Genomic DNA, 16,528 nt, shown 5'->3' with positions numbered 1-16,528 from the left:
ACCAGATGACTCCATTATTCAAATTGCAACGTCAAATTGCAGTCAAACGGGAGGTTGACTGTGGGTTAGTTCAACCGTAACGAAAGTTCAGTTTGATGTGCCAACCGAGAGTTGAAAGGTACTTTCTAACCTCAACTTTTGTTTACTTTGGTTTGCGTTTGATGAACTTGAACCATTGAACGATTTTGTGATCTCCCAAAATTTTACTAAACAGACTATTGAACTTTCAATGCATCCAACGCAAATTTTTCAGCAGAAAGCTCAGGCTGGCCAACGGATGGTTGCAAATGCGTTATAATGTTAACCTTTGGTGGAGTTCCAACCGACGGTTGAATAAGTCCAGATTTTGGTTACTAAATGGAGAGTAAAGAATTAACTTGACCTCGAAACTTTTTACAAGAAATTTGTTCAATTAGATTCTGCTATACTAACCTAATAATTGGACTGGAGTATAGTATCAACAAATTAATTTCTTTTGGACGTTTAAAGTGGCTTTACTACTGAGTTATAATAATAAATTAATGGAATAGGAAGAATATTTGATGAAAAATGTTACAAAACGAATGTTTACTTTATAATATAATTTCTAGAAATTGAATCAAGACGTTTGTGAACTATCAACAGCTTTATCAAAAGCTGAAATGCACAATAAACTAAAGGAAGAGGAAGTTAGTAAAGAAATTAAAAAATGGGAGAAAACAGGTGAAGTTCCTGCTCCTGAAATTTTAGGAAGGCTCATCACTACTCAAAACGAGGTATATTTTTATTAAAAAAAATCCGTAATATTTTATTGTTGTTTATTTCAAATTTCAGATCCCTATTCTCAAAGAACAGTTAAACGAAAAAGAAAAACGTTTAAATGAATTGACTCAGGAATTTTTGGTTGGCAAACAAGTTTTATCGGAAAGTTTAAAGGAAGCAGTTAACGAATCTAAAAAACAATACGACGCCATCGATAATGCTTTAGAAGTAAGAATTCTCCCCTGCACTTTTTCACTATAACTAATTATTTTCAGTTGTTGATTGAATATACAGGTGGTTGGTGGTTGGTTGCTTATTTATGGTTCATAGTTAAGTTAGTGGATGGTCATGAACCGTTGGGTACATAGGTTCGTCGTGTCTCACTTAAAACTACTGATTTTTTTGAAAAAACATGTTTCAATCCATCTCTGAAGAGTCTGCTTTGACTATTCAAAGATGTGATAAGTACATCAAGAATGATTTTATTGATCTGAGTTAGGCAAGTGAATAAACCTTGTTGTTATTCTTATTGCTGGAGTGAGCAGGTACCCATGCACCTTCCTAACTTTTATAATATAGATTCCATTCTAAAGAAAATATATTTTGATTTAAAATAGTTTAAGAGTTTTTAATAATTCCACTTATGTTTGGAATAAATTTTTTTCTGAATTATGATAATTCCTTAGGTTATATAGTTTAACAAACTTTTTTTCTAATCCAGGTATTACATAGTATACAAACGGTAGTTCAACAATGTGCACCTCTATCGAAACTACAACGGGATTTGGAGGAATTGAATTTCCAGAGCGCGTCGGCGGATTTCAACGCCAATGCTGCCCTTTTACAAGCCGTTGTCAACATGGAAATTACGCCTACAATTAATACAACTGCCTGAAGTGACTTTCGTCTCGATCACAATTTAATTAACGAATTTTTAATTAGGTCATAATAATAAGATTAAAAACAACAAAAAAAATCAAAATACCAGATAAATGGCATATATGAGTTTGCAAATATATAGTATGACATAGTTGCCACGTTGTAATTTTTTTTCCGGTCATTAGAATTAATTACTGTTTTGGATAATAATTTTCTTTCCACTGACATCACTTACACGTCAGGTTTGGTTCAATGGCCGTTATAGGGTATTTAACAAATTTTGAAAAAGTATTTAGAATGATATTTATGTACCTCTAATTTGACATACAAATTAGAGGTAATTGTAATTTTTTATATCATATTTAATATCAAGATTTTTTTAAAAATAATTTTCTGTATAAACTTCTCCCTAAAACTCTCATTATCAATATGGCGATGCAGTGACGTAAGTACATAGTAAAATTGTAAACAGTTACCGTTATTATTTCTGATCAAGTAAAAAATATTTCATTTGAATTTTTATTTCTAATAAATAATGGAAAAACAATGTTTATTTTAAGAATTTTCAAAACTGTCACTTTCAAATATCCTATTTTCTCTACAAATGTTAAATTTGCAAACTTAACGTTAAAACTCTTTAGTATTTTTTTGTTTGACTTTTTTTCTGTAATTTGTGAAAGTGGCACACACTCTAGTAAAAACAACCCCTCAAAAAAAGGTTTTATCATTTGAAACAACCTCTTATTACTTAACACAATATCTATTTATTAACGAGTGATAACGGATTTTAATTCTTCAACCTCATTTTGCTTCTACTCTTAACCATTCAACCATAAATTATATTTTACAAAAACACTGTGGAACAAAGTCACACACACAAAGAATATGACAAAAATTACTTTGTTGTCGAACAAACTAGTGTTATATAACACATGAATTATTTTTGTAGTAATAGTAATCAGTTGGATTTTGTGCCTGCTTCGGTGAAGCAGTTAATTTTAAAGACAAACAGAAAGTTTATCTATGTGTTCCTTAGTTTGTTTCAATTCATCTTTGAAGAGTCTCCTTTACGGAAAAGACTACTCAGAGATGTGATAGCTACATCAAGAATAGAGGATTTTACTGATCCCAAGTGAATAAAGTTTGTTGTTACTCTTATTGCCAGGGTCACCGGGTACCCATGCACCTTCCTACCTTTTTCTAGTTCTTTTATCAATATTTACGTTTATGTAAATATGTAAATTCCAGTATCAATTATTCGACCAAAATGAGTGAACAAATCACATTCAACAAGTATAATAATGTTATATAAAGGGTGTTTTCAGAATTTTGACACACAAATGATTAATTAAAGGAATATTTTAAACTTAAAGAAAAGAAAAATTAAAAGATATATAAATATGAGGTTGTATTGCACTCCGGTAGGTTAACCATTATTACCGGTACCTTCCGGGTAATTCAGGAAGGTTGGGTCCCTACCTATAACTCATAAAATATATGGTTGTGGCTAGAAAAATTCAGTTTTTAGTATTTAGTACATATCTTTTTTAATATGCACACTTTAGACAGAAAAAACATTAATTCTTTCAATTACTTTTTGTTTTTGGTGATGTCTTTTAAAGATTAAAAATATATCAGTCAATTTATATACTGAATTGTAATTATTAGTAACCAGTATTCATATTTTGTTATACAACATTCGCGTTGGGCGACAAAAATTCAATTCATTCCATACCGTTTAAAGTTTACGATTAAAAAAGATATTTTTTTCGTAGCCGCTTATTAATCATTTAGTTAAGACTGTTGGGATATATTTGGCAAAAATCAAAAGTTTTCTTTCTAATTTTAGTAATTATTAATATAGATGTTGAAATTTGTTATATAGATATAGATGTGTTGAAAAAAAAATTATTGTAGATCCTATTATTGGACTTCCCCCGGTAATAAATTAAACAAAAAGGCTGAACGATGCCATTTCAGAGTGAGTCTTATGAATATGGTTGAAATCAATGATAAAAAGAAATAGTTATTATAGAATATTATTAGAAATTTTCCGAATAAAAGTGGCACAGTCAGTAGGATAGTGAAACGAACGTTAATGAAAATAACATTCGGTTCGTTTCTACGATTCATTGAATATTCAAACAAGTCAAGTTTTTAAGTAATAACTCTTAGCTGGGCGAATTGAATAACCCAACTAGAAAATCTGTATTGTACTAGAACCTGGAAGAAGTAAGAGGATAATGTACGTTTCTATTCAAGTCGATGGAAAGGACCTCAAACACTCAAATTTTGATTCTCAAAATACTAATATCAAAATTAAATTAAAATTAATTTCATCAGTTGTAATAAGGAAGTTTCGAACCAAATCCGAAATCATCGATTTATTAAATTTCAATAATTCAAAAAGCGCAGCATCTTTCGAGTCATTTTCTTAGTTTCATTTTAACAATAACACGCCAAAATCTGGATTCTGGATAATATATGTTGGATTTTAACTTTTTAGGTCTTGAAAATATTTCTTGAACAATATTAGGTCAATTATTTGAATTTTTAAAACCGTTTTCATAAAATTCACTCATTTGTGTTAAAAACGTCCACTCGAAGTCGTAAGTTGTATGAAACTTAGAATGAACGTTCGGAAACTATAGTAATAATTATTTTAGTTGTATGAAACGTTATGATGGATGTTTGATAATAGTAATAAATCTTTTTTCTGTGTTTTTTTAGCATCAGGCTTTGAAGAGATGTACGATTTTAAGAATAATTTGTTTTAAAATTACTTTATACGTACCTTTTGATCAGAAAAATATACACTATGAAGTTTATCTAAGTAAATCATTTTAAGACGATGAACAAATCATTTACTACCACTATCACTATCATAGTGTTTGAGTACAGTCTTTGAAGATAACCATTCGGTTTCCAATTCCTATTTAGTGCACTAAATGGTGAAAATACTATATAAAATCGATTGAATATTCTTCAACCGTAGGCATGAGACTATTTATTTTCCACAATTTGGAAATTTATTTAACCACCTTCCCATCTTTGACTTTTTTATATCTTCTATTTTAGCATATCCAACCTAAAATGAAGTTGAAGACTGCTATTCTTTGAAACAATCTACTGCTTTGACGTCGTTTTTCCCCAAAGCAGAGCAGATACTCGATCGCCTATTCTTCTTTGTTAAATTATAATAGTTACAATAGTGCAATGTCCAGTGCGCATTCCGAAAGTCTTCTAGATTGAGTTAGTGGTAATTTTTTTGTTGTATCCTTGCCTAAATCACTCTGGATATTGTGCACTCACTTCTATTTGATCATTTACTTGATGTTTAGTTCTAATTTCTGTGTCAATAGCATCTTTTGACAGCTCCATTTGTTGTAGTACTGAACTGTCTTTCTCCTCGTTCTACTTTTATAATTCCCTTTGATTCCTAGTGTTCTGGTATTTCAGCTCATTTATTATGATAACTGTTTAAATCAGATGAAAAATTGATTATTTTACAGTTTTTTTTTTGGTACAATAAATTATGAGACTCCATGTAGGTATATTTTTCTGATAAATTTGAATAAAACATCACAAAATTGCCATTTTTTTATATTCAATATTTTAAAGTGCACTAATCACATTCGATGAACAAATTAATGTATAGAAAGTAGCAACATTAAAAATAAAATGATGGTAAATCGATGAAACTTTGTTTAGTAATAATACTAAGTTTAATTAATTTTGCGTTCGTCATTTTATTTTTTGGTGCTTCTGACAAAATTCATATTTTTAGAATGTACTATATTGCCATTATAATTGTAAATACATTTATTTATTATTATTCCAGTGAGTTTTAATTTAATCAACTTTATACTAATCAACGCAACCAATATCGACATTAGAAATACCCAATTTACCTCAAAAAAAGAATTTTTTTTGATTTCCAAACAGGGTTTACCTCCAATAATAACTTTTTTGGTCAGTTCCAAATATTTCAACCAATTTAACTTTCCTCGGGCTCGCATATTATTCTCCAAGGATTCGTCAACTCTTTATTCGTTACCAGTTAACTAAAATGTTTGGGTAAAAAATCAATCGGTCGTCTTTGTTCCAATCTAGATCATAATACTTCGTCGGTAAATTTTAGGGCTTTCTCACAGTACCTGTAGCTACGGCGTCAAGTCTACTGCAGATAAAATTTCTTCTATTTTTCACCACAGATTTTGGCAATCAAAACTCAAGGTAAGTAGTCTCTTTTCCTTGAAAAGAGAAAAAAGATGAGGCTTTATGTGCATATTATAAGTCTTTTGAGTTCCTTTGGAACAAACGTCTATTTTCGAGGAACCAAATCGATGTTGAATAACATACCGAAGAACGTATGAGTTACTCGAATCAGTTTTTAATTTACAAACGCCATTTCTTTTTTATGTTCAGTTCGCAGTTGAGGTAATCTCTCGCAGAAGTAATATTTACTGCGTGAGTAATGAAATTCGATACACTTGAACGATTTTATGGAAGCAATCACAGTATACGTTTCATTATCATACATATATTATGATTTCCGAACTCTCGTCCTCTTCTTTTTGGAAATCTCAAATTTTTTTACGACTGTATTGACTCGTTGTTTCATTATTCTTGATATATTCAGGAATACCTGACGAAATACAGAAACTTTCTTAGTGTGTTTGAATAAAGTACTTCACGCTCATAATTTTTTGTTCACTCTGGCAGACACTTCGACGACGTTTGACGTTATAAAATGTATTATTTACCTCCGCCTCTTTTTGTATCGATCAATTGCAATATAGTTTCCTGGAGCAGGCTTTCAACCTCAACAAAATGCTATTGTAGTTAAATAAATATATATCCTTACACCTTGTCGATAAGATTACAACCGCTGTTGGTTATACACTGCGGTTAAATATAACTATTGGTTATTTTTAACCAAAAAAGCTACAACTCCATAGCCGTCGTCCATCGCGGAAAGGTTAAAAAAAACAAATATTCTATAATAATTTTTTTAATGAATGTCTAGTACATAAAAGCAATTATATAGATAAAAAACATCAAATTATAACTTATTTTTACACCTATTTCACGAAAATACAGAAACTCACATATGATAATGTTCAATCAAATTATAACTTGAATTTAAATATTTAAAATTTCTTATATTTAATTTTTTTACAAGTTATAAATATTAGAAAAAGATTTTTGCATTTAAACATGAGACAATACTTTTGTATAATCTCCACACGGGGACAGAAAAGTATATAACAAAAGTGAATGATTTTGATTTAAAAAAAAAAAATTAATTGGAACGGTTCTTAATGTATTCGCATAAAGTATAAAATAAAATTCAAGTTGGGAATGGAATCGGTAAAATCTGTACAATATTTCAAGAAATTATTTCAATGATTCTAGACGAATCAAAATATATAGATAACAAAATAATAAATAATACATCTTGTAATAAAATTAAGTAATTAATTAGATAGATACAATCGATGATAATCATTAGCCCCAAAGGCGCAATTACATTTCGGACATTTTCTCTGCCTTGTTTCGTACCTCGTTTTGAGACAGTCATAACAAAAAACGTGAAAACATTTAGATAACACCGCATCTTTTCGTTTGACTTTACACGAAGGACAAGTTAAAGTTTCTTTGTACTCTCTTATTTCCTCCATCATAACTTCGTCTAGAGTAGTTCCTGCTAATTCCATCTTCTTCATCCTTTCCGCTTTACGTTTCAACTGAGCTATTTCTTCTTGTAAACGTTTCGTTTTGTAAGCTTCCGCTTCTAACGAACTAGTTTTTTCAGCTACCACTTGTTGAGCTTCTTTCATTTGAGAATGATATTTTTCTAAAAAAAAAGGAAATAAAAACGTTTTTTTTAATAATTAAAAAAAAATCCTACCTAAATGAAGCTTCAGATCAGCGGCAGATTGCGCCGACTCGATCGCCTTTCTCTTATGCATTTCCATGGCTTGTTGACGTAACGACAATTCTTTTTCCACTGTCGCTAAAGTATTTTGGAGGATTCTCTCTTTTTCCTCCAACTTTCTAACGACGATATTAGCGGCATCCACTTGTGTCGTTAACGTTCCGACTTGTTCTTTCAGTACATCTTTTTCTTCTCGAGCTAATTTATGAAGTTGATTTGATTTTATTCGTTCCGACATTAATTTGAAATTAGCATCATCTTTTTCTCGAAGTTGTTGAATCAGTCTCGAATTTTGTTCCTATTAAAACACTTCGGTCTAATTAATAATTTAATAATAATTTGTTATTAATTATTACCTGCATATCTTCGAAAGCCTGTCCAGTTACTTCCATTTCATTTAATAGAGCCTCTTCTTCCAGGGACCCAACAAACGGTCGTTGATGGGGGTTATGTCCTCCCCAATTACCATCTGTCGGTTTCTGATTAGCAACTTGTTTTTGTAATTCGTATTTCTGTTCTTCTAATTGTTTTATTTTCTTCAAAGCCTCGTCTTCGGCCAATTTTCTTTTATCATCCCTCTTGTTATCCTACACATTGTACACAATTTGTTCAACTTTATAATAAAACATTCTTCAAGTATTTAATGTAAAATTCTGATTATTGGACAAACGAGTGTTCACTAAATCATTAATTCAGAAATAAGTATTTTCCTTGTAGGGAAATATAACAAGGATAGAAACCAGAACAGAACTGTTTGAAGTATAGATTGTAACCTGGGTAATGACCAGAATCATAGAAAGTATCAAAAGTCAACACAGGTTACATAATGGAAGATCGATCATTAAAAATGTCATGTTATGGAGATGACACAGTACTAATTGCAGAGAATAAAGATAAGATGAAAATAAAGTATGAAGACAATAGCAGATGAATATATAATATAAGCATTTTAACTAAAATGACTACACCAATGGTCATAGCCAAAAATCTGAATAAACATAAATAATACAAAAATGGAATTACCTGGGAGAAGGAAAGAAAGAAAGCATGGAGTCAAACTATAAAATCTTGCAAGAGAAGCTGGTTTCAAAAAATTCAGGAGGAGGCTGAATATGCTGAATTAAACAACATAGAGTTTTATTAGAAAAAAAAAGGAAGAAGACATTGCTGGATGATTTGAGCATCATTAAACATTTATAAAAAGGAATTTAAACAACCTGCATTTTTTTTAATGTCTGTCTTAGCTCCTCCAAGTCAGTTCGTAACTTCTTTTCGGCTGCCATCAATTGCACTTTATCCCTTTGTTCTTTACTGACCCCTTTATACATGTCCAGCAGTAACTTCATCTCTTTTTGTTCATTCAAAGCTTTTCTGAAAATAATGACGTTCTTCATTCATTCAGATACAATAATTGATTTATTTTATCAATTTTAAAAACATAACTTATTTCAGGTAGAAACATTAGCAAAACAATGAGTCCAGTAAAAGAAACTTAAAGTTTTAGCCAAGTGAATACAGAAAAATGACTTGTGTACATGTACCAAACATAAATTAAAAATAAGTATTTTAAAATTGGTGAAGTAACGTAAAACTTCTGATTCATATAAAATATATTTGAATCTGCTAAACTTTATTTAGGGTTAATGGGGCCTTGTGGTATGCCTGTTTTTATTGCATGATTATCAGAAGTGCTTTAATTAGTTTTTTAGTTTGTGATTAGAAGACAGTTTTTGATTTTATATAATAGCCTGTGTGCTAAACCTTGTCAAATACCTGGCTAGTGTCTAAAAACACTGATTTTTGTAAAATAAATATTTGTTGCTGTTTGAAGTCTATATATTATTCAAAGAGTAGTTTACGGCAAACTATAATTATCATCTTGCAAACATCTGTCATTTGTAAAAACTATAATAACTATTAGTTCAATCTAGTTATGATTATTTTGAAAAATAACATGATAATTCACAATTGAATCCAATATTCAGTAATTTCTTTACAAAAACAAGTGAATATATACAATATTTGTATACTTACTTCAATTGGTTCTTTAGATCTCTCACCATTTCAGTTTCGACAATCTTTGCTTCTTTCATCTTCATTGCTTCTCTATGATCTTTTTCATTTTTAGGTATCACTTCTTTTTTGATAGAATTCTTATCTTGTTTTGCACTTCCCTCTTTTTTGATACCCGAAGAATCATTGGAACTGGAAGCTTGATCTTTATTAACGTCGTTATCTTCAGTTTGCTGGAATAGAAACAAAAAATGAAAGAAATATTTTGATGTATGAGGTATGGATGATTGAATTTAGTTTCACATACCTCTGTATCATCCTCTTCTTTTTTTACTGTAAGATTTGGTTCATCTTTAATTTGGGCACTTTCACTGCTTGATAAATCTTCTTCTTTAATCTCTTCCTTTTTAATACCCTCTTTGGAGTCTTGACTGGAACCTTGGGCTTGTGTTAATTTTTGTTGTAAATCATCTATTTCTTTTTTAAGTTTCGGTAGTTCGGCATTAGCTTCTTTATATTTTCTCTTATATCTTTAACATCAATAAAATAACAACATAAAAAAAATTAATTGATTCTAGAATAGAAAATTATTTTTTTCTCAAAAATTTTCCATACTTATTTATACTAACTTTTTAATTATAGGCACAATTCGAAACATAACTTTTAAAAACTAAGGATATTAAAATAACCGAACACACTAAATAATCTACAAAACAAATACAATGTGTATTTCTTTCAGAGAAAAAAATAGTTAAAACTGGTTTTGATAATAAAAATAAACAAGATACTAAAATTATCATATCATGATACAAGTCCATTTGAAATTAATCAATATTTACTATATTATAAGAAATATATGTACTCAGTAGAATACGAAAGAATGTGTGTAGACGGAATTTAACAAGGGCATAAGCATGCAAAGAAGAAAACACTCAAAGACAAAAAACTAAGCAAAAACAAAAGAATCCTGATATATTATGAAGTTAATGACACAACTGATCAACTTAAACTGCAGAAACAACGAAATGAGTACCAAATGGAGCTAAGTAATTGAGGGTTTTTGGAAGATGAATTATCAAAACAATGATGGAATCTAAATTTTTGTTCTTACTATCTCTTGGAACCTTTTCAATGCTCTAGAAATCGACGATTTGTCTTGTACTTGTGAGAAGCCTTCTCACATCATAAAAATACGTGCAGCACATTCTTACATGATTTTTTTCTTGGTAAATGTTGGCATTCAAAAGTTTTAATTAAATTGCAGAACTAGACTTGTTTGGGGAATCGTTTTGGCCTTACAGCCATTCTGCACCAATACCTAGACTCTACATCTCATTGCTCTGCTTCCCAAAGGAGGTTATTTTCTTGTCCCAATTTCCAAGGTGTTACTATTTCATGTGTGTTACATGTTTGACTAGGCTGTGACCAGTCAGAAGACTGATCGACCAGTTTTATGTCGTTTCTGGTCACCACAAGAAATTCTACAAACCTCTTGGTTTACATGGTTATGAATCTTTTGGATGGTCATAGACTACGAGTGTTTCTCCAGTGAGACTCCATCTGATTCTTTAACCATCTGTATGAGATGTCAAAGTATGTATTGCATCTACACCTATGTTGGTATTTTCAAAGTCTCTCTTCCAGGTGGACATTTATTTTTTGTCTTATCAAGTATTTGGTTTTTTTTATTTGTTTTTAATCCTCTTTCCTTGTTTCTATTACCTCGAGTATTGCTTTTTTAGTTCTTGCCATTAGTGTTAGGTCATCTGCATATTCAATTACCCACAGAAATGTTTGTGCAAGTTTCCTTCTGAGTGCAGCCTCTTTTATATTCATTCAAGAGCTATATTAAATAGTATTGTCAATAGTGCACCTCCACTTCTATTTCTTTTATCAAACTTTCACTTTTGCTATTTCCTATATCAATTTTGTTTATTTGATAAATTACATTAAAATGGAATCAGTTGAACCATCCTCCATTCTTCTAGAATTGACTCTAGCTTCTATATTTCTTTACTCAAATCCTAGATCACCTCTAATTGTTAATTTCCTCTTTTTTATGTAAGTTCATTGTTTATTTCGTCTGGTCCCAGTGCTTTATTGTTTTTTGAAAATCTTAAGATTCTATAGTCTTCTTAGCTAGTGGTTTTTACCCTCTCCTATTAGGATGGTTATTGATATTGTTTTTCAAATTCTGTCCTTTTTCAATCCAACAATACAAACTTTGAACGATAAAGTAACTTATCATCAAGTTAACAAATACTACAAGTTTTAACATTCAAAAATATCAATTTACCGACCTGTGCACTTCTCCCTTTAATTGTTGAGTGTTATTCTGCAATGAAGTAATCAAATGACGCATCTCCCTGTTAATTGGACCGGTCTGTTCGTTGGCAGCTAAATTCTGTTCAAATTCAATCCTCAACATCTCATATTCTTTTCTTAATTGGGCTAAGAAGTCTTCTAGTTGCATAACCTCTTGTCTGAGTTTTTTCTGTGCAATCAATTCTTCGCCCTGTATAAAAAATGTCATAAAAATGAATTTAGAGGGTAACTCGTAGAAACTACTCACTTCCATCATCTCGATATTTCTCAAATGCGCATTTTTGCTACTTTGTAATTGTTGTCTAGCTTCATCTAATTGAGTTTTTAATTGCATGGATTCATTGTATAAAACTGAAAATTGTGATTGGAGACATTTATATTCAGTTGTTTCAACTATAACGCTTTCAGGAAGTTGTCTGATCTGCAACAAAAATTTTTACTACTATAATAAAAAATATTTTTTCCACTTACATCCATTTTGAGTTTCTCGACTTCTTTAAGAGTTTCCCTGTGAGTCTGATGCAACTTGTCTAATTCTTGTAATCTATTATTAGCAAGTTCTTTCCACTCTTCCACTTCCTTCATGAGATCCTCTAGTTTAGCTTGAGGAACACTTGTTTGAGGAGCAGGTTTCTGTTCTTTACCGGACTTATCAGCAGGATCTCCGTGAAGTTGATGGTATGCTTTCAACTTCTCCACAGCCTTTTGAAATAAATAAATAGAATTGACTATATCAAATGAAATTTCTAGATTATTACCTCGGCAAGGTGTGTTTCAAGTTTATCATTTCTGTTGCGAACTTTGTCAAGTTCATACTGAAGGTCATCAATTTGATTTTTCAGCTCAGCATTTTCGGTTTCTCTAGCAGTTCTAGTATCTTGTAATTCACTAATTTTTAAGCTGAGTGTATGATATTTTTCATGTAAAGTCGTGTGTAATGCTTGTAGATTTCTATTTTCACTCTGAAGCTGGATATTAGTTTGACGAATCGCTTCATCAACAGAAGGTGCATCTTCTACAACGTAAAAGATTTCCCAATATATATTTTCCCGCCCCAAAAATCGTTTTACTTTTCAAAATAATAGATGCGAAACGTTAGTAGTAGTCCAAAATTTTTACTTTGTGTAATCTAAACTGCCTGGGCAACACTCAGATTCTCCTAACCACATCAGATATAGTATTTGAACACCCCTCAACAGCTTATGTTTACCATTATCTGAAAGTGGGGTTGGGCGTAATCATTGTGGTCTTTTTGTTGTTGTTGTTGGGAGTGAACTTTTGAAAAAATATAATGCCACACAAACAAGCAAATATTGGGAAGAGGTGGAAGGTAAAAAAAAGACAATTCTATTTCATGTAAATTTTGTGAAAAACATAATTTTTCAAATGCAAGTAAAATAACTTGTCATACGAAGAAGTGTCCAAGCGAAGTGAAAAAATGTTTAAATTTAAAATCAACATCATCAGTTGTAAAGTAACCTGCTGATTGGGAAAAAAGAAGATGTGAATTTAATAAATCACCAAACTTAATATAGATTATTAAAAGTTTTATTAAAACTACAGAATAAAGCAGAACTTGAAGCAAATTCAACCCCCCCCCCCCAAATAATCCGCAACCACAAGACCTAGGAAAATGTGTGTATTCTTCTGTGCTGATTGACATTTGCTTCAGTTCAGTTCTTCAAACTCTTCAAACTACTTAGTCTCTAGCTTAATTGTAATTGTTTGGGTAAAAATTTTCAAAATGAATTAAACCAAGCCCTATCTAAATCAATATTTGTAATTCCCTGTTATCTGTAGTAGTGCATCCTCTGGATAGTTTTATTGGCAAAATAAAACCTGCATACAAGCTTCAAACCAGAAAAGTGATTTCTAAAAAGCTCCTGTGGATCCTGCGGCAACAGAGAGATCGTTTAGTACTTAAAGCTGGATTCACAATAAGGGAGGAAACCATTTAACCAATAAAAGGGCTGGTAAGATAATGTTTCCCATAAAGTGAAGCTTCTAGAAAACAAGGAAGAAGAAGCAATGTCAAATGAAGATAAAAATAGTTAGACAACACCAGGATCCAATTCCAGTGCCTTTACTACTAATAATGTAGAATCCTTAGATGAATTAGAAGAATAATCTGAAGGAATTTAAATTGATAATCCACATATGGATTCAACTTCTTCAGAGTCTTTTGCTATTTTGATTCCTGGAAAAAAACCTGCAAAATATTATCGGGGAATTTATCCATCACTAGAAGGGATTGAGATAGTAAAAAAAAGAAGGTATTGAAATCACTAAAAGCATAAAAATAAACTGACACGTTTAAAGATTATACTTACGCCCTTCTAATTCTCCTTTAAGTGCCAAAGTAATCTTCTCATTCCTCTGCATCAACCTGTCAAAAGCTTGAATAACTTTGGCAACTGCTCTTCTTGATACTTGCACTCTATTTGCAAGTTTATCGTTCAACTCATCTTTGTCCCAAGTAGATAGTTGCATCAAGAAAGAGGTAGTTGCTTCATTTTCATCTGTAAATAATTATTTCATATAATATAACGAGTTGGCATGGTTTAAAACATATATTTTTCTTCCATAGAATCGAATTTAAGCATACTTTTGGTTTCAGATTCATCTGCAGTTTCAGCATCAAACCTCTGAAGTAATATTCTTATATCTTCATTGAGTTGATTCCAGTATCTGTTTACAACATTCAGCATAGCGTCATCTTGTGTTTGCCGTTTTTCAAGTTGTTCAATTCGCTGTCGTAATTCTTGTTCTGTTCGACATCTTTGTTCTATCCTCTGTAATCAGATTATAGAGTAATTTAAATTTAGTTAGGATTGACAAAAATATATTGAAATGCTTCTTCACCTGAGCCAACTTTTTATTCTGAAATTGTAGTACTTTAATGTCCATTTCTTCCAAAGTAGAAACTGGACCTATCAAGTGGGGTTCGAAGTGAATTTTTTTTATTGGGGGCTGACTACCGCTACCCGCCTCTTCAGCGTGTCTTTTAGACATGTTGATATATAATTTTAAGGATTTTAAATTAATTAAAAAACTCTCATAGAAAAAAACTTAAAGAAGCAAAAAATTGTTTTAAAACAAATATTGTGATCAAAAAGTTAAACTGAATGGGGATTATATGAAAAGTATTAATTAAAGAAAAATGGAGCTGATTAAAGATAATTATATTATTCACTAAACAATATTAAACATTAATTAATAAAATAAACATTAATAGGGACAACAGTAACTGTTTCACAGTTCTGTATTTTTTGATAAGATGCAATGAAACGTCTAAAGATAACGACAAATGACATGTGACAAATTGGTAGGTTTGTTCGAATCATGTACACTGATTCACAATGTGTAGATTAATTAATGCTTACTAAGTATAATATAAGTAGTTCACTCATCTGACTAAATTAATGCTTCATTGTATTATAAGCATATATCAGAGACCCTTTTTGGGTGGATTATCTTAGTTGAAGTTATAAGGTTATGCCCTACCATTTTGTAACAAAAAACTGATATATGCAATAAAAATAATTTCTGTTGTGTTGTCTATTTTCTATGAATAATGTGATTAAGATTTAATATAAGGTCTTGTGGTCTTTGTGGTAATTAAATTAAACTATGTAGAAAAAGGTTTATCGAAATGTTTGACATTTTCACCTTAGCTTTTTCCTTACATTAATACACTCAATCAGTTTTTTATCTTCTGTAATATCAAGTTATTGTTCCATTTTCATTTTATCAAAATCAGGAATATCTGTTAAAAGTCGTATATTTTTTAAAATTACACTTGTATGAAACATATTTATGTTATGGAATTGGCTTAGGAATAAACCAACAAAAGCTAAATACGTCCGAGTAAGATTGAATGAAAACTATTGTAATATATAGAAGTAACAAGATGATAGAAGTATACCTAAAGTGGACATAAACTGCGTCTTATTCGAAAATTGTCAAGTAGAAGTAAATTTTTAAATAAATCTCGTTATATAAAAAAAATAGATGATTAGAGAGACCAATTTATAGTTTCTTGACTCATTTCAATGTTAAATCAATTTTTTTCCAATGGACAAACTAATTGAAATAAATGTGGATCCATTTAGGAGGCAAGGGCGTATTCTTTAGCTATTTCCACCATATCAAACAATGACCAAGCCAAGAATCGATCGATAGAGAATATAAAAGAGAAGTGGGACGCTCTTCAAAGAACATTGATCAGACCCAGACCGGTTCCGTCGGAGAAGGGATACCAGGCATGAGTGTTCGATTTAACAGGTGAAGCAGATCGCTTATAGAGGCCAAATAAAAGAGGACGAACAAACAGAATTTATCTAAGAGAGATATGAATCATTATATTCAAGGCTGGAAACACGTAGATTCGCTAACTTCGTATCTATTTAATGCAACATGATTCAGACCATTTTATTCAAATATCTATTCTGCAAATCGAATATGTATATTCATATTATTAAATTGTGGAATAGAGGAAATTTTAAAGTGGTACTTTAGACATAAATAATTTCTATGAAAACTTCATAGAATCTATTGTTTTCTAAGAAATAGAACTATAAATTTTAGAATAATGGGTGAGGTGTATTGTTTGAACAGGTAGATGAATCC

The 16,528-nt window shown here is 30.7% G+C and overlaps 2 protein-coding genes across 3 annotated transcripts in view; one reads left to right on the top strand and one right to left on the bottom strand.

Moving 5' to 3' along the window:
- Positions 1-3,643, top strand: part of LOC130901449 (centromere-associated protein E) — a 63,013-nt gene extending 59,370 nt beyond the window's left edge. Inside the window, exons 8-10 of the mRNA XM_057812859.1 lie at positions 591-755; positions 814-969; positions 1,463-3,643. Of these exons, the coding sequence (XP_057668842.1) occupies positions 591-755; positions 814-969; positions 1,463-1,636 (495 nt within the window). The 3' untranslated portion in view covers positions 1,637-3,643. The remainder of the gene's footprint in view (positions 1-590; positions 756-813; positions 970-1,462) is intronic.
- A 2,975-nt stretch (positions 3,644-6,618) lies between these two features.
- Positions 6,619-15,218, bottom strand: LOC130901450 (E3 ubiquitin-protein ligase Bre1). Of its 2 annotated transcripts, none has more exons than XM_057812860.1 (13): positions 14,762-15,218; positions 14,505-14,691; positions 14,230-14,418; positions 12,658-12,914; positions 12,371-12,601; positions 12,147-12,320; positions 11,875-12,089; positions 9,882-10,104; positions 9,596-9,807; positions 8,779-8,932; positions 7,918-8,148; positions 7,535-7,859; positions 6,619-7,480 (listed from the first exon to the last, which is right to left on the bottom strand). In XM_057812860.1, the coding sequence occupies exons 1-13, from the start codon at positions 14,909-14,911 to the stop codon at positions 7,101-7,103; spliced, it is 2,928 nt and encodes a 975-aa protein (XP_057668843.1). In that variant the 5' UTR covers positions 14,912-15,218; the 3' UTR covers positions 6,619-7,100. The 2 variants fall into 2 exon arrangements, with proteins under 2 accessions (XP_057668843.1, XP_057668844.1); XM_057812861.1 differs by having other exon boundaries at positions 7,918-8,139.
- Between the last annotated feature and the right edge of the window lie 1,310 nt (positions 15,219-16,528).

This window comes from Diorhabda carinulata, chromosome X (genome assembly GCF_026250575.1).
Source record: "Diorhabda carinulata isolate Delta chromosome X, icDioCari1.1, whole genome shotgun sequence".
In the NCBI taxonomy this organism is placed as follows: Eukaryota; Metazoa; Arthropoda; class Insecta; order Coleoptera; family Chrysomelidae; genus Diorhabda; species Diorhabda carinulata.
The sequence above is the reverse complement of the archived record's forward strand: the minus strand, read 5'-3'. Positions and strand labels throughout refer to the sequence as shown.